This window comes from Podarcis cretensis (assembly GCF_951804945.1).
Source record: "Podarcis cretensis genome assembly, chromosome: Z".
NCBI classification, from domain to species: Eukaryota; Metazoa; Chordata; class Lepidosauria; order Squamata; family Lacertidae; genus Podarcis; species Podarcis cretensis.
The window spans coordinates 15,589,200-15,612,515 of NC_137184.1; the positions used below are offsets into that span (position 1 = coordinate 15,589,200).

At 45.7% G+C, this 23,316-nt stretch overlaps 1 protein-coding gene across 2 annotated transcripts in view; it reads right to left on the reverse strand.

The window, feature by feature from the left end:
• Positions 1-23,316, reverse strand: part of ASS1 (argininosuccinate synthase 1) — a 79,396-nt gene that overhangs the window by 50,515 nt on the left and 5,565 nt on the right. For both annotated transcript variants that reach the window (XM_079961403.1, XM_079961404.1), the window contains exons 4-8: positions 22,986-23,174; positions 13,608-13,664; positions 11,254-11,328; positions 1,085-1,155; positions 551-581 (exon numbers count right to left, since the gene is read on the reverse strand). In XM_079961403.1, coding sequence (XP_079817529.1) covers positions 551-581; positions 1,085-1,155; positions 11,254-11,328; positions 13,608-13,664; positions 22,986-23,174 — 423 coding nt within the window. The remainder of the gene's footprint in view (positions 1-550; positions 582-1,084; positions 1,156-11,253; positions 11,329-13,607; positions 13,665-22,985; positions 23,175-23,316) is intronic.

The window sequence follows — 23,316 nt, forward strand, 5'->3', positions numbered from 1 at the left end:
ATGAAAGAATTGTTCATATTTTTAGCAGAACTGGTAAAAACAAAAATCATTTTGCTTCTTGTCAAGGCCAATGAGTGAAACGGGAATTAAGAGGAGAGGGAGGAGGAGGAGGAGGAGAAGGGGGGAGGAGGAGTAGGAGTTTTAGACTTGATATCCCACCTTTTGCTCCCCTTAAGGAGTCTCAAAGCAGCTAACAATCTCCTTTCCCGTCCTCCCCCACAACAAACACTCTGTGAGGTGAGTGAGGCTGAGAGACTTCAGAGAAGTGTGACTAGCCCAAGGTCACCCAGCAGCTGCATGTGGAGGAGTGGGGAAGTGAACCCAGTTCACCAGATTACGAGTCCAACGTTCTTAACCACTACACCACCACACTGGCTCCCTGACTGACAGTAGCTCTCTGGGGTTTCATGCAGGGGTCTCTCCCATCCCTACATGGAGATGCCATAGGGGACTGGACCTGGGGCCTTTTGCAAGCAAAGGAGGTGCTGTTCCGCCAAGCTATGACCCTTTCCCAGGTACCCTTTGTTTTTTCTTGGTAGGCACTGCTTACCTTAGGGTTTTCCAAGATCCCGGCCTCATAGCTTTTGAATATGGAGATCAAGAAAGGGAGAAAAGGAGAAAAGTTTAATTAGTAACTAGGTCTCTTGTCCTCCTGAGCCGCTTGTGGCACAGGGCTGACCTCTGTCAGAAACAGGACACTGGGCTGGGTGGCCATTTGCTCTCAAGCAGCAGCAGCAACAACAACAACAACAACAACAACAACAACAACAACAACAACTTTATTACAGTGGTACCTCGGGTTACATACGCTTCAGGTTACATACGCTTCAGGTTACATATGCTTCAGGTTACAGACTCCGCTAAACCAGAAATAGTACCTTGGGTTAAGAACTTTGCTTCAGGATGAGAATAGAAATTGCGCGGTGGTGGTGCGGCAGCAGCGGGAGGCCCCATTAGCTAAAGTGGTGCTTCAGGTTAAGAACAGTTTCAGGTTAAGAACGGACCTCCGGAATGAATTAAGTACGTAACCAGAGGTACCACTGTATTTGTACCCTGCCCATCTCTGGGTGGCTTATCGTCTCACCTGATGTGCATAAGGTTTTCATCCATGCTCCATGGATTGGTGGGCGTCACTGGAATAGGGATGCCATGCTCCTACAGACAAGATAAAATGAAAAGGGGAGAAGGCATTAAATCTGGGAAACACAGCAGTGCAGCGTCAGGAGAAACAGCTTTTGCTATGGCAGACAGACAGCAGCGCAACCTGTTGCTTCTGCCTGCTTCTTGCTTTTCAGATCATCATTTGTTACAGGATATACGCCCCTTTTGCAATATTCCAGGGGCCACGAAATAAGCAATGTTTTTTGGGAAGTTAGCTGGAGCAGAATCGTAAATTTTAGATTTAGGAGCGACACCAAGGGTCTTCTTGTCCAACCTCCTGCAATTTAGGAGGGAAGCTCTGGGATCATGTGAGGCTGAGTCTTGCCTATTATTTATTTATGTATTTCAACCATTTATATACTGCTCAATCACAGTTGTCAGTTGTCCAAGGAAACACAATACACAATGCAAATTAAAATCAGTTAAAAATTACAAACTCAGAGTTCAGTTAAAAAGCCTCCTGGAATAATTTTGTAAGTATTCAGTAGGTGCCAGAAGGATACTTAACATCATGCACTTAAAGTACAACATTCGAACTTGCAGCACACTAGTGGCTTAAAGTATGGGGTGTTGGTGTTTTAGCATTTTCCTGTTTAAAATCATTTTCAGCTTTGCAATTCAGCAAATCCACACATGAACAGAGGATAATTTGATTGGGTCAGTTGATAAAGGCCAAGCCCCTCGTTCTTAATTACAAGTGAAACATATGCATAATCACATCTATGAACCCAGGGAAGTCTGACCTTCATATATCTAACTCAGTACTGTCAACACTAACTGGCAGCAGCTCTGTCCAAGGTTTCAGGCAGGGGGTCTTTCCTACCCTTACCTTGAGATGCCACTGGGGATTAAATCTGGGACTTTCTGCATGCAGTGCAGATGATGTCACTGAATCATTGTCCTTCATCTAAAAATACTGTAAGGCTCTAGTCCTCATGAATAGAAGATGCTGGGGACTGCCCAAGGGATCTTCTGCATGTACAGTAGATACTCTAGCACTGAGCTGTGGCCCTTCCCACTGGCAGAGGTGTCTAGAGAAGATTCTCTTGTATGCACTGGCGGAGGAAGAGGAGTAGGGGGGGAGCACACCGCCCCTGGCAGCGTGAACCCGGTGGGGTGTCATTGTGACTGCCCCCCCACCTGCACTAGGTGCCACACCCCTGTAGGTGGTGCACCACGCCCCTTGACGCGCACCAGCCCTGCCCCCACCTGCTCTCCGCCCCTCGGTGCCGGAGCATGAAGCTCCGCCACTGCTTGTATGGATTTTATTCAATCCAATTTTTTAGGCAAACTGTCCTGATTATCACATGCTGGACCTAATGAACAGATCACAGCACAGTTAATATCCTTCAGTTAATATCCTCTCCAATTTTTTGCAGTCCAGTATTCATCTTTCAAAAAAAAAGTCCAAACAAAATATAGCTTTTATAGTAATGTTGTGTGCTTTTTATATATACTTTCTAAAGTGCTCAGAAACCTATTTTGGCATTAAGCAATAGTTATACAAATAAATCACAGCAGTTTGCCAAGTATTAATTTTATGCAGTTAAAAAAAAAAAGTTTAAAAGTACGTAGATTTATGCAGAAACAGGATAGAAAGGTCATATGCATGAACACATGCCAGGCAGAGAGCAGACCAGAAATGGAACCATCCATCCTTATCCTATAAAAAGTTTCACGCTGTCCCTACCTGCCTTTCACAAGGCCTCAAGACATTACACGTTTCCTCCTCTATTAATCTCCTTATCCTATCTCCCCCTTTCTCTCTCTCTCTCTCTCTCTCTCTCTCACACACACACACACACACACACACACACAGCATATAGACAGTCATAAACCTCAGCTCTGTTACGGGGTCACCCACTCAGTCAATTAGCCGGCGACATTTCTGTGGGTGAAATGGTCTGTGAAAACTGGGTGACTTACACGACGGGCATGGAATTAGCGGGAGATGTAGCAATGACATGGTTCTCAGCCTGACAAACGACACAGCAGCGGGGTGTTGATCGAGGGGGTGTTAGGCTCTGCCAGGGAAAGGCAAGGCTCCACCAGTGTTTTCTTAACTTGAAAGATTTGACAATTGGGACAATAATTTATTTTATTTGTCAGAGGAGATGTTTGCTGTTTGTTTGTTTTTTTGCAAAGTTACAAAGAGGGGCATGCAATTCCTGGACAAATCCAGTCAGCGGGTGCTGACGTGGTGCTTGTTCCTTCCTGCATTACAAAGTCTTGAATCAGAGCCTGGGTGACCATCTGTTAGGGACAGCTTCCAAGTCTAGGTTCTTTGCATTGAGGAGGGTGTGTGCGTGCCTGTTAATTTATTATTTAGTTATTAAGAGATTTATTACCCAACCCTTTGCTGCAAGGTCCCAGGGTGGGTGACAGGAACCATGTCACCATTCAATACTGAAATCCAAGAAAACACTTTAAAGCAACAGCAATGGCCAAAGAATGTACCTCAGGCCATAGCCCATCCTACCTCAAAAAGGGGTATTGTAGGGTTCGAAAAGGTTCAGGAAAGGGCAACCAAAATGATCAAGTGGATAGCGCTGCACTAAGAAGAAAGGTGGCAGCACTGGGGGCTTTTTAGTTTAGAGGAAAGATAAGTAAGAGATGATGTCACAGAGGTTTATCAAATGATGCATGGTTTGGAGAAAAAGAACACAGAAAAGTTTTTCTCCCTCTCTCATAATAATAATAATAATAATAATAATAATAATAATAATAATAATAATAATAAATTTTATTTATATCCCGCCCTCCCCAGCCGAAGCCGGGCTCAGGGCGGCTAACAACAATAGAACTAGTGGACACCCTATAAAGCTGAATGTTCGGAGACTCAGGACAGATAAAAGAAAGGACTCGTTCATATAGCAGAGTTGATGAGTGGAACTGATTCCCATAGGTGCCAGTGGCCACCAACCTAGATTGCTTTGAAAGAGGATTGGGCAAATTAATGGTGGAGAGGACTACTGATGGCTACTAGCCATGATGGCTATGATCTGCCTCCACAGCTAGACGCAGAAATGCTTCTGAATACCAGTTGCTGGAAACCACAGGAGGAGAGAGAGAGCTCTTGTGCTCAGGTCCTGCTTGTGGGTTTCTTGGTTGGTAGAGCATGAGATTCTTAATCTCAGTGTTGTGGGTTCAAGCCCTACATGGGGCAAAAGATTCCTGCATTGCAGGGGATTGGACTAGATGATTCTATGAACTACAATTCAATGTAGTCCATAGCAGCCAGACTTTACTTATGTTCTACTGCCACTGTCAGAGGCAGTGACTCTGAATACCAATTGCTAGGAATCATAAGTGGAGAGAATGCTGTTGAATTCATGTCTTGCTTGTGGGCTTCCCATAATGGGCATCTGGCTGGCCACTGTGAGAACAGGATGCTGAGCTGAATGGGCCACTGGCCTGATCCAGAAGGCTTTGCTCACAAAATCCCCCACAAATCTTCACTGTTGAAGACCAGTTCTTCCAAGTTTCGGCAAGGAGAGACATGACTTACTGTTGCTTCCATGAAGGTGGCAGAAAAATTAATTAACCAAATCATTTGCATTGGCATGTCTGTTGTCAGGGGCTGGAGCACCTCAGGCCCAGAGGCCAAATGTGGCCTTCTGAGCCTTCCCCCCCCCCCCCGGATACCTCACCCACCACCAGCCCTGCTTCCACACCCTCCTTGAGTGTTTCGGCCTGGCTGAAATGTGTCCTTGAAATCTGATCGTGTCTCTTGCTTGCCTGGGTGGACGATAGAGAGGGTACGTTTGTAGAAACTAACCAGCACCGAGGGCCTTCTGGCAGTGCCCTCCACTGCGAGAAGTGAAGCTACAGGGAACCAGGCACAGGGTTTGTCTCTGTAGTGGCTCCCGCCCTGTGGAATGCCCTCTCCCATTAGATGTCAAGGAGATAAAGAACTACACAACTTTTAGAAGACACCTGAAGGCAGCCCTGAATAGGGATGCTTTTTAATGTTTAATGTGTGTATGTTTTTATATATGTTGGAAGCCGCCCAGAGTGGCTGAGGTAACCTAGGCAGATGGGCAGAGACAAATAAAATATTATTATTATTAGGCAGATGTAACCATTATATTCTTTGCTCCACCCACTTTTCCCTTTGGCACCGCCCACCACTGGCATACTGTCCTCAAGTGGTCACTCAGAAGGGAATGTGGCCCCTCAGGGCTGAAAAAAATGCTCCTTGCCCCCACGTCTTTCAGCTCACAAGGCACTCTTCCTGGCCTGCTGTTCTTTTCTCACCCATCCATCGGGGTGAGGCCGACTACGCGAGCGTATAGTTGTCCACGCTCCGAGTCCTGTGAAAGGGAGCAACCCCCCCACCCACCCACTTCACACTCCAGCGACCGCACTGGTCCATTAGCTTTGAAGAGCTCGTTAGTCAATTAAAGCTCCCCTTTGTTTATACTGAATGGGCTGTTATAAGAAGCGGAGGGCAGGCTGGGGAAGCTAATTCTCTTTTTATGACCACAAATCTCTCTCTCCCCCACCCCACCCGCCATTCCCCGTCCTGGAGCCCACCCCGGAGGCTACGCGAACACACACACACACACACACACCGACGAGCCTGTGAAACATGGATTAGGTGTTCTATGCAACCATGGGTTTTTAAAGAGGCAGTGGTTTAAAGGTTTCAAATAAATAAAGTGAAGCAAAACCCTGGTCATTTTCTTTTCTGTTAGTGGCACTCTGAAAACGCTCCAATTCCATCTGTGTTTTAAATGAAGTTAGACTAAATTTTATCTTTATTTTTCTCGAATCACAGGAATACCTGTTAGGGATTCAGGAGACTGGGCGTTGGACTCCAGAAGCTAATAATAATTAGCACTCTTGAACGCAGCATTGCTTGGTAATTCTTAGGAACCCCCAAATCTGTGGAGTTTTGAAATCTGGCTAAAATCAATGCAGTTTTGAAAGGTACAGTCTGCAATCTTGTTTCGAAATGGCATCCAATTTTATCCAAACCTTTGGTTATGTCATCTCAAGAGGTATCCAACTGCAGAGTGAATAAGCAGATAAAATATACAGTGGTACCTCTGGTTGCGAACAGGATCCATTCCGGAGCCTCGTTCGCAACATGAGCAGAATGCAACCCACGTCTGCGTGGGTCACGATTCGCCACTTCTGCACATGCGCGTGACGTCATTGTGTCCGTCTGCGCAAAAGCCGGAAGTAACCCTTTCCAGTACTTCCGGGTCGCCGCGGGACGCAACCTGAAAAGACGTAATCTGAACCGAACGTAACAAGAGGTATGACTGTACCATAGAGAAGGGGTAGATAACCTTTACCCCACCCCAAGATGTTGCTGGACTACAACTCCCATCAGCCCCAGCAAGCATGGTACTTGCCCACACCTGGTGTAGAAAGTAATACCAGCCATAGGACAGTAATAGTACCAGTACAAGAATCTTTTCCAACCCTTCCTGGAGATGGTGGAGATTGATACCTTGAACTTTGGTAGTAGCAGATTCTTGTTACTATTTATAACACGGAATAATATTTACTGACTTTACAAGTCATTTGGTACACAAGCAAGGTCTCCAAGTGACTTGCAAGCATTTTCAAGAACTGTGCTCAGAGCCCTGACCACTGCCCAGCTACTACCCACAGGGACAGATGCGGCAGGCCTCTTAAGGGTGTTCCACATCAGTCGCTGTGATAGACTGGCCATATGAAAGTTTTGTACAGTAGGGCTGCTTAGGTACTGGATCTGTGACTTTTAACATATATAACCTGCCGGCTCCACCACTAAGTGATGGGTCCCTTTGTATCATCGCTAAGAACATAAGAAGATAAGGACCTAAGAGCCTGCTGAATTAAGCCAATAGCCCATCTAGTCCAGCATCCTCTTCTTGCAGTGGCCCTGCTGGGAAAACTGCAAGCAGGACCTGCGCACAAGAGCATTGTCCCTCCTGAAGTTTCCAGCAAGTGGCCTTCACAAGCACTGCAGAGCCAGCATGGCTAGTAGCCATCGATAGCACTCTCCTTCATGAACTCACGCTAATTCTTTCATACAGACATCCAAGTTGGTAGCCATCTGTTGCTATTCGAATTGGTAGCCACTGCCTCCATGCAGGAGTGAGTTTCATAGTTTAGCTTTGCACTGTGTGGATGAGTCCTTTATTCTTAATAATAATAATAATTTATTATTTATACCCCACCCATCTGGCTGGGTTTCTCCAGCCACTCTGGGTGGCTTCCAACAGAATATTAAAATACAATAACCTATTAAACATTAAAAGCTTCCCTAAAGAGGGCTGCCTTCAGATGTCTTCTAAAAAGTCTGGTAGTTGTTTTTCTCTTTGATATCTGGTGGGAGGGCGTTCCACAGGGCGGGTGCCACCACCAAGAAGGCCCTCTGCCTGGTTCCCTGTAACTTGGCTTCTTGCAGTGAGGGAACCGCCAGAAGGCCCTCGGCGCTGGACCTCAATGTCCGGGCAGAACGATGGGCAGACGCTCCTTCAGGTATACTGAAGGCTGTCTTAAAGCTTCTAACATCCAGGAGGAAAAACTTTCCATTAGGGCATTTGGTTGGCTCCCCATGATGACAACAGACAGTGCAGGGCTAGATGGGCCAGTGGCCTAATCCAACAGGTTATTCTTATGCATGTGTTATTTTTCGACTGCCTTTTAGTCTGGCTCTCTGAGCATTACAAAACCCTGGCTGAATCTGCTGGACAGGAGATAAAGGAACAGTTTGCTTGTGGCAGAACAGGCTCTCTAAAAGCTCTCCAATATCCTCATCCAGCACCTTAGATTCAAACAACAATACCCTGGTGGTGAATGAACACAAACAAACACAAAAAAACCCCAGGTTGTGCATCCATTAACCAACCATTTCCCCTTCCCCCCTGCCCTTTCCCTAACACACGGCCACAGTTTGAAAAGTCTGAAACGCAACTCTTTTCGTCCACATTAATTGCTTCGAGCGGGGGCCCTCTCCTCAGCTTATAGCTGTGGCCTTTTTTTTTCTTGGGAAGAGAAAAGGCGCACACTTCAGTTTCCCATACAATAACAATTAAAATACACACACACATATACACACACAAACAGAGAGAGGGCGAAGTTAATAATTTGACCGTTTGGCAACATATGGGAGTCTCTTGGAAATTGCCTACTTAGGAATAAATAACAGATGGTAAAAGACAAGCGTCGGGAAAAGCACGTGCCTCTTTATTTCCAAAATATAAAATTTAAAAGGGAGGCCAAGAGCGACAGCATCCGGTCTCAGAACCCTCTGCAGAATAATTCTTTCTGACTCAACACAGCTTTGGATCCGCTTTAGATGGGCGTTGTTGTTGGGTGTTTTTTATTTTAAAAAAAGAACTAGGAAGGAGAGAGAGAGAGAGAGAGAGAGAGAGAGAGAGAGAGAGAGAGAAAACCTCAAGCAATTTTCTGGTTTATACACCGAACTGCTCTTTTCCTCTTGATTGATTGAGCCCAGTTGTCAACCATTTCCATAAAGTCGCAGGGAAAGAAAAGGTCCCCTGGTGGGCAGCCAAGGGGCTCTGATGCAAAACTTCTAATATGTTTTATTGAAACTTGTTCTTCCAAAAAAAAAAAAAAGCGGGGAATAAAAGGCATTGGGGAGGGGAGGGCAAAAAAGGCATTTACTTTGTCTCTCGAAGGAGCTATTGAAGTGGGGACAAGTTTCTGCCTTCAAAGTGGATGACAATTAACATCTAGGTAATTACGGGCCTTTTTTAAAAAAAAAGGAGAAGGGGGGAAGTATCCTTACACCCCAAAAACCGAGGATATGTGGAAGCCTCCTGCAGGGGGTGCCTGTAATTGCTGCGGTAACGAGCAGGCGAGATTGCGCTCAGCTAAAATCCAAAGTGGCCTTGAAGGTTAGAAAATTAAAGGTTCGTTGTGATGAAAGGGGGAAAATGACACGTTGTGAACGGTGTAGAGAGAGAGAGAGGAGGCAGAATGGACGGCAGTTTTTTAAAGCTCTCTGGAAGGTTTCAGCCCCCCCCCAGGGGACATGAGCAAAGCAGCCTCAATTTCACAGGAACGGGGTGCTCAGTGATGGAGTAACTGTGTTCCAAGTTTGAGAAGGGGAAATGAGAAGAAGAAGAAGAAGAATTTGGATTTGATATCCCATTTTATCACTGCCCTAAGGAGTCTCAAAGCGGCTAACATTGTCCTTTCCCTTCCTCCCCCACAAACACCTTGTGAGGTAGGTGGGGCTGAGAGAGTTCAGAGAAGTGTGACTAGCCCAAGGTCACCCAGCAACTGCATGTGGAGGAGCGGAGACGCAAACCCGGTTCACCAGATTAGGAGTCTACTGCTCCTAACTACTACACCACGCTGGCTCAAGTCAAGTCATAGAATCATAGAATTATAGAGATGGAAGGGACCCCAGGGGTCATCCAGTCCTGCCCCCTTAGTGTAGGAATCTCAACTAAAGCATCCATGACAGGTGGTCATCTAAACTCTGCTTAAAAACCTCCAAGGAAGGAGAGCCCACAACTGCCTGAGAGAGTCCATTCCACTGTCAAACAGCTCTTACTGTCAGAAAGTTCTTCCTGATGTTTAGTTAGGATCTCCTTTCTTGTAACTTGAAGCCTGTGGTTTGAGTTTAACCCTCTGGAGCAAGTTTGCTCCATCTTCCATGTGACAGCTCTTTGGATATTTGAAGATGCTTGTCATATCTCTTCAGTTTCCTCTTTTCCAAGCTAAACATACCCAGCTCCTTCAACCATTCCTCATAAGGCTTGCTTTCCAGACCCCTGGCCATCTTGGTCACCCTCCTCTGCACACATTCCGTCTTGCCAATATCCTTCTTAAATTGTGGCGCCCAGAACTGGACACAGGACTCCAGATGTGGTCTGACCAAGGCAGGATAGAGTGGGACTATTAATTTCCCTTGATCTGGACACTATAGGTGTTGCTGCAGTGTAGAATAATATCACCCTCTTTTACCTTTGCCTTCAGCCCCACAATAAAAAATCTGAGGGGGCAGGCACACACACCCCCAAAAAATTGATGGCCGTTGCCATTCAAATGGTGTGCATGCATCACATCATGATCAATTATGCAGCGCAGGGCTTACCTCCTCCCCCCCAATATTTTATTCAGGTTGGCACCCCCTGGTCTTTGCTAACCCTGCTCTGAGTTCAAGACAGGAAAAGGAACAGATTTCAAAATGTATACTCTCAGTAAAACTAATTTGAAGACTATTCTGAGGCTGCAACAAATTTCCACATGGAAGCACCTGCTGAGAATCTGAAGTAGCAAAATCCTGTTCATGACCCTTAAATCCAGCCGCAACCAGGGCCTAGAGTCAGAGGCGGCAGAGGCATCAGCTATGAAGCAAAGCCAGGTCTAGGACTTCCAGCCAGCTGCTGCAGACCAAGTGACCACAGCGCCTGAGGCCCTGGAAGAATGTCCTGCACTAGAAAGGCCGGGAGCTGGGTTGCTCAGAGGCCCCTTCTTCCTGTGGGCCTGAGAAACCAAATGCCTCTCACATTGCACACCAGGAGGCAGGCTACAAAATGGGAAAAGGACATCTGTCTGGCCTGTTAAGAACCTGAGGTTCTTCTTCTGAGCCTAGAAGAAGCAGCCCAGGGGGCAGAGGCTTAAAATGCGTCTGGCTGCTCTCAATGGCAATGAGAGCAAATGGCTCATTTATTACTAAATTTATTATTATTATTTATATACTGCCTATTCCCCCAGACCAGGGCTCAAGGCAGCTTACGCAAACTGAAACAACACAGATAAAAAACAAAAAAAACTAAACTAAAGACATATAAAAGACCATTATTTTAAAAAGTAATTAAATCTGAATAGGATAAAAACAATATTAAAAAAAACACCAAATGTATTAAAATACAGATAACAGAAACAGCACAGCACTATTTAAAGCCCCACCCTTAAGAAACAGTCAATTCTCAAAGAACAAAACAGTCTTCCCTTGCCAGTGGAAAGACAAGGAGGGAGCCAAACTGGCTTCTCCAGGAAGGGAGTTCCAAAACTCCAAAGAACCAGACCTTTAATTGCAGGAATTAACAGGGGTATGGCAGTTACAGGAACGAGGGGAAAGGACTAATGCAGGAGATGGGCGAATTCTCCTACCTTGGCATATTCCATGAGGTCACTTCGGCCTCGAAAGCGGTTGTAGAATTCCGGCATTCTCCAAGGAGCAATGATCTGCAGAGAATGGTGGGAAAGAACTGGTTATGCGGGGGGCATTGTCAGCAAGTATGAGTTTGGTAGAATCGGGTTCCAACATAAAATCAAGGCCAGAGTAACCAATGGCTTCTAGCTGCAATGTGCACTATGCCCCTGAATACCACTTTTTAGGAATCACATAGGGATTCACGTAGGGAGAGTGCTGCTGCACTCAGGACCTGCTTGTGGGCTTCCCATTATGGGCATCTGGTTGGCCACTGTGAGAACTAAGATGCTGAACTAGATGGGTCACTGGCATGACCCAGGAGCTAGGCTCTTCTGATATTCTTCTGCCAGAAGTTGAAGGATAGGGTCCACTGGTAGTCCTCCTTAATCAGAGGACATTGCTAACTTAAGAACATTCATTCCAGTGAGTCTACTCTGAGTAGAGCTTGGTAGGATATAACCCCAGCAACATTTGGAAGATACATTATAGGCCGCTTTCCCACCATACATTCAAAGCGCTATGATGCCACATTTAACAGCCACAATTTCCCAAAATAACCATTGGAGCTGTGCGAGCTATTTTCATGATTATATGCATTTTTATGCACACTTTACCCTAGTGTATGCATTTTTATTTATTTTGGGGGGCACATTGCTTGGCTGGAGAAGGGCAGATTTCAGAGTGCAATTTCCAAAACATGCAAATTTGGGTTGGTTCATCCATAAATGAGGCCAGAGTTGGATTTCTCCCCCTTAGACCTGGTCCACAAGGTGAAGACCAACCCCTTGGGGGCAGTGGGATTACCTGCTAAGACACATGGGGATACTTTGAAAAGCTGGTATCACTGGATCAAGTTCATCAGTTTTGTTGAATCAAACTAAATAATTTTAATTGCATTTTCAATAAATGCTAATTCATTGGGGGTTTTTTTGAATCTTATTGTGTTATTATCTTCTTTAGCGGGTCATGCAAACTGCCATTCAGAATAATGAGTTTCTGGAACCGAATTGATAGTGGCCTGTAAAAGTTTGGGGACCACAGCTGTGGAGACCTTCCCCAAAACCAGCTACTAGAATGAACCCTTGCCTGGAGTAGAGAGAGTTTCAAAGCTCTTTTGGATAGCCAGGAGCACTGGCCATTAAGCATCTCCTGCATTAATCTCACCAAACAAAGGTAATCCAAGATGCTCTCAAGCTGTTACTGTAACTTAATGACCTGCCCGAGGCAAGGTGCAATTCAGGTGTCCATTTCGCCTTCTCCAGTTTGGGTTAAAACAGGAGGCCGATTAAAAGATCAGAACAACCCATTCGAAAGCCAATAGATTTGACAACCAATTTTCTGGGGTTTTTTATGTAACTCAGGAGAACTAACTTCGAGTTTCAGTTGTTTGGCTAGGAAGGGACATCAGCTAAAATAGAATTGCCTTCAGATGGGCATCAGCAAAAAGGGGGGGGGGAATTGCGTGTAAGACAACAGAATGGAATTCTAGAGTATATTGAAGGTAATTAAGGGATCAGGCAATTAACAGGTTAGAGCAATGGTTCCCAAACTTTTTCTGGCTACTGCCCTCTTGGTTCCATACACTCATCTCCAATGCTCCCGACCCTATAAAACAGCAATATTCAGAATAGCAGTTTGCAGGCCCCACTAAGCAAGATAACAGCACCATAACATTCAAAATAGTAACAATTAATTGCACATTTATTCAAAATCCAATTAAAACTATTTAGTTGAATTCAACAAAACTGCTAAATTTGATCCAGAAATGCTAACTTTTCAAAATATGATCATTTACATATCCACCAGCACCCTCTGCTGCCCACTTGCCTCTTAGCACCCCACATGTAATCCTACTGCCTCCCAGGGGGCGGTATCACCCACTTTGGGAACCACTGGGTTAGACAAACAGAGGCCACATTCGCACCATACATTTAAAGCACTATGATACCACTTTAAATAGTTATGTTTCTGCCCCTGCAAAGAATTCCAAGATCTGTAGTTCGTTATGGGTGCTGAGAGTTGTTAGGAGGTCCTCTTCCCCTCCCAGGGCTATGAATCCCAGAGTGGTTTAAACAATGATTCCCTCATCTTAGGGAAACTCTGGAAATTGTAGTTCTTGGGAGAGAAACAGGGGTCTTCTGCAATCACCAGAGAGAATAAACTCCCCCATCTCATGCTATGAATCGGCATCCAAATTGAGGCCCAATTCAGTTTGATTTTCTATTTCCCCCTCTAAAACAAATGCCCCCTCCGATAATTTATCAACTTTGTTTTGATGGGAGATCATCAATGCACTGCTACAGCTCCTTACCTTGATCTGAGGGCAAATGGCATAGTAGGTGAGCTCAAAGCGAATTTGGTCATTACCCTAGAAAGGATAGAAGAACACAAGAGTACAATTAAACACTCTTGAATCGCAGGCAGGTTTCAAATCCTGCCATGCTGATCAAGGGCTAGCCTTTTTTTCCTGTCCCACTGTGACTGATTGGCTGCAGACTGACTGAGGTTCACTAGGAAACTTGAGAAAGGCCAGCTCTTTATGAGAGCCCCGAACTGCTTCCTTTTGCCGACTTTAAAGCTTCTAGTCCTCATTGCAACTCTTGAAAAAGAGCTTTATGGGGAGATACATCAATAACTCTTGATTTAATACCTGTACAGACCTTCTTTTCTCTAAATTAAAAAAGGTAAACTTAAGGTTTGGTTTACACTGGCATCCTATAAAAGGTTCTTTTAGCATTTAGGGATAGGCAAATCTGTCAATTTTGGTCTCTTATTTATCGGATAGTCGACATTTCCATAGAAGCTGGCATTTTTTTAGTTTTAAAAAATCTCACAAAGCCTGTATTTGTAGCAGTACCATGCCACTTTAAACAGTTATGGCTCCCCTCAAAGAATCCTGGGAACTGTAGTTTGTTAAGGGTGCTGAGAGTTGTTAGGTGATCCCTGTCCTCTTACAGAGTTGCAGTTTCCAGTGTTCCTTGGGAAAGGGGATCGATTGTTAAACCACTCTGGGAAATGTAGTTCTGTGAAGGGAATAGGGGTCTCCTAACAATTCTCAGCACCCTTAGCAAACTACAGCTCCCAGAATTCTTTGGGGGAAGTCATGACTGATTAAAGTGATATGATACTGTTTCAAACAAAGCATTAATCAGAAGAATCTAGGGAAGAGGCTAATTAGCATCATGGAACACGAAGGGGAAGGAAGGTTAACCTGTTCCACTATCTGCAGGAAAGTTTCAAGTGCATTCTGGATATTTAGGTTTATGCACGTAAAGCAGATTAAAGTGTTCTGTCACCCTGGCTCTAAAAGAGAGAGACTTTTGCAGTTAAGAAAGCGAAGGGGAAATGCTTGAGAAGAGTGGGGTGAAGGAATGATTAATGGGAAGATGTGTAAAACCCTGCCAGCAAATCCAGAGATTAGCAGAATGAATACTCCTTTATAGTACACCCTCATTGCAAACAAACACTTCTATATTGTATAACCTCCCTGGAAACAAATGAGAAAACATACTCATTAAGGTCTGGGCATAGCCTAACCTCTCCATTGGTTTTGTACAAGCAAATCAGGAGGATATTCAATAAACAGGTCATCTGGAGTAGTCCAGAGTTCCCACTTGCGACTCACAAGCTGTAGGAAGAGGTAGTAAGTGTCAGGGAAAGCACCTATCTTTTAATGAGAACTGTAGCTAATGGCTTGATGGGCTCCCCCTGTACATCAATGGGCATGGTACACCCCCAGACAGTGTCTTTCTCTAATTAACCTTCTCAGTGAGCGTGTAATCCCTCGCCCATCTGCTTACCATTATTGCAAAAGGCAAATACTGGCACAAAGCCATCCCAAAGATGGATCGTTCCACTCAGTTATCAACCAGCAGGGCTGGGGTCTGGTCTGTTTGATGTCACCAGGTGCACATACATCTCACAATTTTCGAAAGCAAGAAGTGTGTCAGATTCCAGTGGGGAAGGGGACCTCTGCTTTGATTCGTGGTCAAAGTTTCTAGTCCCTATGGGACACTTGAAAGAGCTTCTGGTCATCATGGTTCAGAATTAAGGGCTGATTTAAATAGGAACACGGGAAGCTGCCTTCTCCTGAGTCAAACCGTGGGGTCCCTCTAGCTCAGTGCTGTCTACCCTGTCTGGCAGCTGCTCTCCAGAGCTTTCAGGAAGAGGGTCCTTTACCCAGCCCTGCCTGGAGATGCCCACGGGGATTGAACCTGCAACTTTCTGCCTGCAGAGCAGGTAGCCTACAACTCAGTAAGCCCCTTCCCCTAAAAGTTAAGATTCCAGTCCTCCTAGTTCTGAATAAAAGATGGGAATTATACAGGGACTCAGGAAGCTGTCGAACCATTGCACCACCCAGTGGCGTAGCGTGGGGGGTGCAGGGGGTGCCGGCCGCAACATCTGGGGGTTAGGGTTAGGGATAGGGTTGGGGGCGCAAATCCAGGGTTAGGGGGCGCATATTACTTGCCTTGCCCCGGGTGCTGACAACCCACGCTACGCCACTGGCACCACCAGTATTGTCTACACTGACCAGCAGCAGCGGCTCAGGGTTTCAGGGGAATTGAACTTGGAGGCCTTCTGCATGCAAAAGCAGGTGACCTCCTAGCCTTCCCGTCAAGGAGAGCTAGTGTGGAATAGTGGTTAGAGTGTTGGACTAGGACCTGGGAGACCAGGATTCAAATTGCTGCCTGGCCGGGAAGCTCACCAGGTGACCTTGAGTTGCCACTCACTCTCAGCCTAACCTGCCTCACCGGGTTGTTGTGGGGATTAAATAAAGAGTGTGAGGACCACGTATGCCACCTTGAGCAACTTGGAGGAAAAGGTGGGATTCCAAAAAAACAGTCCCTTTACACAGTTTCAAGGTGAGGAGATAACTCAGAAGGTCCATAGTCTGGAGCAGTGCTTTGCAAACTTAGCAATGATTGCATACCGCTTTTGAGAGTTTATAGTCTTACGGTCGCACCCCTTCTTGGGTGGCGACAATTGGGGGGTTAGTTGGGGGGCATGACCTTGGACCTATCACTGTCTGAGAGCCTAGACTGCCTCACAGGGTTGTTGTGAGGTTGCAAGTGGGTAGCAGGACGACCATGTGCGCCGTCTTTGAAGAAAGATGGAGTATAAATGTAATCACAAGTAATAAACAGTGCCCATGGAAATTAGGTGGAGATGTTCTTGAGGAGAGGGCTGGAAAGAGAATACACATGGCTAAACTTGTTCCTGACTGCAGGAGCCTCCAGGGACTATTACAAAACACTCTGGAGGAAACATCTATTAGAACACTCATTTCCCTTGCAGGCCCCAAACAGCCCCATCTGCTGCCCAGCCGCAAGGTCCTGCAGATGACGCGCGGTGCATTAAAGAAGTTGGCAATGCAACCAGAGGATGGACTGCTTTGGAGAGGGGGAATCAGGTTACCGGTTCTCCTGGCCTCCCTAACCATTTCCCCTATGAGAGAATGGTTGCAGCATTTGGGACATTTCCATTTAGAGGAAAGACAATTAAGAGGAGACATAGCAGGTATTTATGAAATTATGCATGTCCCAGAGAAGGTGTATAGAGGCAGGTCTCTCTCCCTTTCTCATAACAGGATTTCCCAAACTTGGGCCTCCAGCTGTTTTTGGACTACAGCTCCCACCATCCCCAGCAGGAGCAGTGGTCAGGGATGATGGGAATTGTACTCCAAAAAACAGCTGGAGGCCCAAGTTTGGGAAACCCTGCTCTAGAACTTGTGGCAACCCACTGAAACGGAATGTTGGAAGCTTCAGGGCAGATGGAAGAAAGTCTTTATGCAGTGCACAGTTAAACCATGGCACTCGCTTCTTCCACAGGAGGCAGTGATGGCCACCAGCTTGGAGGGCTTTAAAAGAGAATTGGGCAAATTCATGGAAGGGAAAGCTGTTCGTTCATGGCTACTAGCCACAATGGCTGTGCTCTGCCTTCCACAGCTGAAGGCAGCAGTGCTTTTGACCACCGGTTGCTGGAAACCACAGGAGGGGATAGTTGTGCTCAAATCCTGCCTGTAAATTTCCCATTGGGACATCTGGTTGACCAATGTGAGAACAGGATGGCAGTCCATCTCCCCTGTAGGGTCCAAGGAGATTTTTTTATTCTTTTGAGCTCACATAAGCCATTGTTTATTTCATTCCTCTCAACACCCAAGCAGTGAAGTTAATGGACTGGAATCAAAGGGGAACAGAGATCAGAGCAGCCTTTAATGGCCACGAAAAGCTTCATCCCTGATTCACAAACAGTCGACAGGCACTCCTTGGAAGGATGCTGGGGACCCATTGCACAGTCTCTCTCCCCCCCTGCTGGACAGTTCCTGCCTTGTCAAGCCAGAGAAACTCTGAGTCAGCAACTTTAGAATGGGAAGGAAGCGGCTTTAAAAGCACGGTTTCATTGCACCCTCTCGTGGAAAGAAGCCTGCTATACAACTTTCCAGACCAACAACAGAAATAAAGAGCACTTATTATTTCCATATTGATTTCCAAATTATTTCCGAAGTGAGACCGAGAATGAGCGCTGTAACTTCACTGGAGTGAGATTTGAATGGGTAGCTTCTTATTTTAAACCCCCCATTTTATAATTTTTAACTATAAAACAGATATGGTAGAATCAAAGAATTGTAGGGTCGAAAGAGACCTAAAGATCATTTAGTCCAGCCCCCTGCAAGGCAGGAAGGACAGAGTCCTGGGTTGCTGGAAGCCACAGGATGGGAGTTTGCTTTTGTGGTTGAATGTTTTGTGGTTGTGTTTCCCACACACATCCAGTCAGCCAGTGTGAGAACAGAATGCTGGACTAGATGGACCCCCTTTGGCCTGACCCAGAAAGCTCTTATGTTTTTATGTCCTGGGATTAAAGGATCATCTAGTCCACAAATAGAGAGACTGTGTGGTTCTCCAGAACTTGTTGTACTATAACATCTTGTTGGGCTACAATTCCTGATTGGGCACCAACTCCCATCAACCACTAGTCAGCATGGCCAATGGCCAGGGATGATGGGAGTTGTAGTCCATTAACATCCAGAGGCCTCAGGTTCCCACTTCCTCTGCTCCCACCTGATTGTGGCATTCCCTTTCAGCTGAGCTGTGCACACCACTGCCACCATTCCAGCTTCATCGGAAGACACATTCATTTCTCTGGGCATTTGGAGAAACAGTGACTGGGATTTGATGGGCTAGGATTTCTTGTCTGTAATACTGTGCAAACTGTTCCCCCTGAAGATCTCCGCATTGCAGAGCAGGTGCCCCAGGAATCTTGGGGTTCCTCAAGCGGTTGCTTAGGCTTAGCATGCTTCCATGGTTAAATAGATGAGCCAGCCAGCCAGCAACTCCAGGGCAACAGATGGACTCTCCCCTCTGCCGGAAAGCAGCTTAATTTTTAACCGAAAAAGAAAACAGGCTGTCCAGATTTGCAAAAGCATGGCATCCAGTCTTCTTGAACCCAAAGGGCATAGTCCGAAAAGGCTACATTATCTTCCTCCCACCCCTACCCCAACACTTGGGACGGGTTTCGTGAGAATTCCAGATCTAGTTTTGTTTTTAAAACAAACTTCTAGTTCTCATGTTTGTGCAGTACCATTTTTAAAGGCTATCTTTTGATTCAATAGGACTGCATACACATTTAAAGCACTTTTAAAGCAAATTTCCCAGCAGCCCAAGAGCCCTGGGATCCATAGTTTATGCCTCACAGAGCTAAATTTCCCAGTAACCTTAAATTACAGCTCACATGATTGGGGGGTGTACTTTAAATGTCTGGTGTGTACACAGCCTAAGGGTTGATTAGGTTGCTCTTCCATGAAACCCCAGTCCTAAATTATGGGCAGTCTATGGCAGAGCACCTGTTTGACATGTAGAAGTTCCCAGGTTCAGTCCCTGACATCTCTAGATAGGAGCTAGTAAAACTCTGGAAAGCCACTGCCAGTCAGTGCAGACAATGCTGAGCTAGATGTATCAGCAGTCTGGCTAAGTATAAGGCAGATTTATGTTCCTATTTAATTCAGTCCTTTATTCTATGAGGACTAGAATCTTGGGTCACATCTACATCATACCTTTAAAGCACCCTCAAGCCATTTGAATAGCCGTGGCTTCCCACAAATCCTGGGGACTGTAGTTAGTTTGGGCTGCTGGGAACTGTAGCTCCATACAGCTGGGAACTGTAGCTCTTTTTTTTTTTTTAATGATATTTATTACTTTTAAAACTTACAGAGAAAAAAAGAAAAAGAGAGAAGAAACAAAAGAAACAATACAATATGGACAATACAAAATACAACCTTAACATCTAAACACCATAAACTATACAAAACAAAACAAAAACAATTTAAAAACACACATCATGCCTTTACCATAATCTATCTTTCATTCCCTTGTTTCCTTGACCTCCTCTCACCTCCCTCCTTGTATTCCACTTCTATACGTTATCTCAGCAAATCCTTTATCTTAAAATATTTTTAATCTTATTCCCCATTAAATCTAATATGCCTATTTACACTTAACCTCTTAAAACATTTCCACTAAGGCCAAAAAAAAAAAAAAATCCATTCCAAGATTTTTCTATCCCTCATTAAATTTTACAAAATTTCCCTATATAGACTTTAAATTTTCCAATCTTCTTCACCGTCTCCTCTTCCTGGTCTCGGCCTCTGCCAGTCCTTTCCGTCAATTCCATATAGTCCATCAACCTGGAGATCTTATGTCCGAGGCTCTTAACTCTTCTCCACATCCCTTCCGCCAATCTTCTTCATATTCTTTAATTCTAGAGAGCAGATCTCGGGGAAGCTCCGACCCAACAGCACTTTTGTTCCATCTCGACAGGTCAGCCAGATTTCCATAATTAAAACTAGGATCCATAAAGTATTTCAAATCTTGTTTCAAGGTTCCTCCAAATCCAAAGGGCCCCAAAGCTCCAATCTCCTCCTGACCCAAATCCATGTCCCAAATGTTAATTGATCCCTGCATAAGGGGATCTCTCCAACCTTCCCCCTCCAGTCCAATCCTCAAAATCTGACCTCTTCCAGTTTCAATCACAAAGGGCCCTGACCTGTAACCCTCAACCTGCCTCTGTGAAGTTAAGGCTCCCCCTTGTATTACTTTAAGTTCAACAACAGCAACTTTCTCCTTCTCCTTTTCAACGATTTGCCCTGTTGAAATAGATTCCTGTGCCAGATCCTGAGTTATTTCTGTGTTGGTATTCACTTTTAGTACCGAAATGTCAATTTTGGTAGCCATAGCATCTATCTTCTTGTGAAGCTGTTTCAGCAAATGATCTATCCTGCAAAATGCAGACACTATTATCTCATCTGCCGACATTTTAGTCCAAGGTCAGTCTCTAGTTCTCACAATTCTTATCGTACAGCTGGATTCCTCAGCTCGACTCTTTTAACAGTTTCAGCTCAACTCTTGTAACAGTTTCAAAGACTCCCTTCTAGGGGGGAGCAATCTCCATTTGTATCAATCCTTTCCGACACAATTCCAAAAGTAAAATAGTTTCAGTTTTCAGTTACTTTTTCAATTGCTTTTTCTTCCTTTTAAAACGCAGAAGTGGACAATGAAAACAATATATTTCTCTTATTAACTGACTGTTTTTCGCTGTCAATGAACTTTTCCAAACGTCAATCTGCTGGCAGCCCGTTCCCAGGAGTTCAGAGCAGTGATAATTTAGTTTTTATCACTCTCTCCTGCAGGATGCACAGTCCACAATTTCCCCCTCTTCCCCTGTTTCCAAGGGGGGTTTAATAGTTTCAATCGATGGAAATCTAATCCTTTACATGAGGCTTTCCAAGACCTTAGCTTGCAACCTCTTTGCTTCAGTCTATTTACAAAAAGGGAAGGCGGACTTCCTGTTTTGAACCTTCCCCGCTCATTGCCAAATTAAGGTATTTAAATATCCAATTTTCCGTTCTACTCACGGGTTGTTGTTTAAAGTCCAATTGTCCACAGGAAAAAAGTCAGCGCTCTCCGACAATAGCAATGCGGCTTCACTCCGTGAAAGAAGCAGTCAATTCAAAGCACTGCGCCACTCACCCCACGTCGCTCCAGATCCCCAAAACAGGGTTTCCCCGTGAGTAGGGGAGGCGCGAATGGTGCCAGCTGAATCCCAAGTTCACAGGCTTCTTCCGCCTGTGATTTCTGTGGGTCTCCGCCTTCGCCGTGGTGGTTCAGACCCTACTTTTCACGGAGCAAGTTCCTCCCGATCGGAGGAGCTCCGCCATTGCCGGAGGCGCCAACCCGGAAGTCCTCCAAGCAACTCTCAGGCTAAGCAGTTGAGGCCATTGAAAGAGAAAATGGGGCACTGCCCCCAATTTCAGCCAATATGAAGAAAGAAGAGCATGCTGGATCAGGCCAAACACCCATGCATCCTGTTCTCACAGTGGCCAACTTGATGCCTGCAACAAACCCACAAGCAGGACCTGTGGGCAAGGGCCCTGAACTCTCCTGTATCTCCTAGAAACTGTGGAGGCAGAGCAAAGGCATCATGGTTAGTAACCATTGATATCTCTCTCCTCCATAGATTTGCCTTATCCTCTTTTAAAGCCATCCAAGTTAGTGGCCTTCACTGCTTCCTGCTGTTATGAGTTCCATAGTTTAACTATGCACTGCAGTGCTCTTGTTCAAGAAAAACATGAAGTTGTTACAGTAAGTCGCTGGGCAACTCAGGGCAACCGTGAACAGATGCTGGTTTGACAACAGCCACATTCACTGCCCATGGAGGTGCTAAAAAATAAGGCAAGCTGTCTCCCTAGCTGGTTTGGGGGGTCACCCCTGGTTCTGGTGCTGGTCAAATAAATACGCCTCTGACTCCCTCGTTCTCTTAGATTCAGGTGGGTGACTAGGGCAGCTCAGAAATGCCCTTGCAGAAACACACATGTGTGCAACTGTAGAGGCCTGGCTGCAAAGCTTACAGCCTGCTGCCACTACATGGGATAATGATCGAAGAAAATGAAATACGAATTGGCCCTGCCCCATAGTTTGACCAGTCATGGCTAGGAGCTAGGTGGAGTCATAGATCTAAAAAAATGTGTAGACTGACACATGCTGGCCTGTTTCCGTATTGACCTGAAATGTTCGTTTTGGGCTTCTCAGAAGTACATACAGTGGTATACCTCTGGTTGCAAACGGGATCCGTTCCGGAGGCCCGTTCACAACCTGAAAGGAACGCAACCCGCAGCGGCACGTCTGCTCATGCGCATGACGTCATTTTGCGCGTCTGCGCATGTGCGAGCGGCAAAATCCAGAAGTAACCCTTTCCGGTACTTCTGGGTCACCACGGGACACAACCTGAAAAAACGTAACATGAAGCAAATGTAACATGAGGTATGACTGTAAAGGCAAGAAGTGCAGGAGAATGCCAGCCCGAAATGGCACTCACCTGAGAGGTGCTGGAACTGCACTCCAGCATGCTCCGGTTGAATAAAAGCACTGATGCACTGCATGAAGAAGTCCTTCCTTTAATCTGTCCTGAATCTTCCAGTCTGCGCTCAGCCAGCTCCCACCTGCCCACAACCAATCCAGGGAGTGGCACTGCCTGAGAGCTTCCTTGTCTTCCTTAAGTCTCAGTGTTGTCCTTGTAGAACTCAGCAGAGGAATGATAGGGACATAACTGGAATCAGCTGGCTCTGGCGCCACCTACTGCTGGGCTTCCTGCCTTACATCCCGCCAGTCTCAATGAGCACCAGTCGTCAAATGCTTACCTTGCCTGTAGCTCCATGGGCAACATACTGGGCACCTTCTTTCTGCGCTATTTCCATCTGCTTACGGGCAATGCAGGGCCTGGCCAGTGAGGTGCCCAGGAGGTATCTGTCCTCGTAAATCGCGTTGGCTTGGACCGCCGGCCAGATGAATTCCTCCACAAACTCTCTGCTGATATCTTCAACGTAAACCTGAGACCGATGGAGAGGAGGAGAAGGGATGGGATTGTTCCCAGTTATTTATCAGTAGCTGGAGGGAGGCACGTTTTGAACTCAGAACCCTGCCAAGGGGTGATGGGGGCAAGTAAAGCCTGCTCCCAAAATTATATTCATC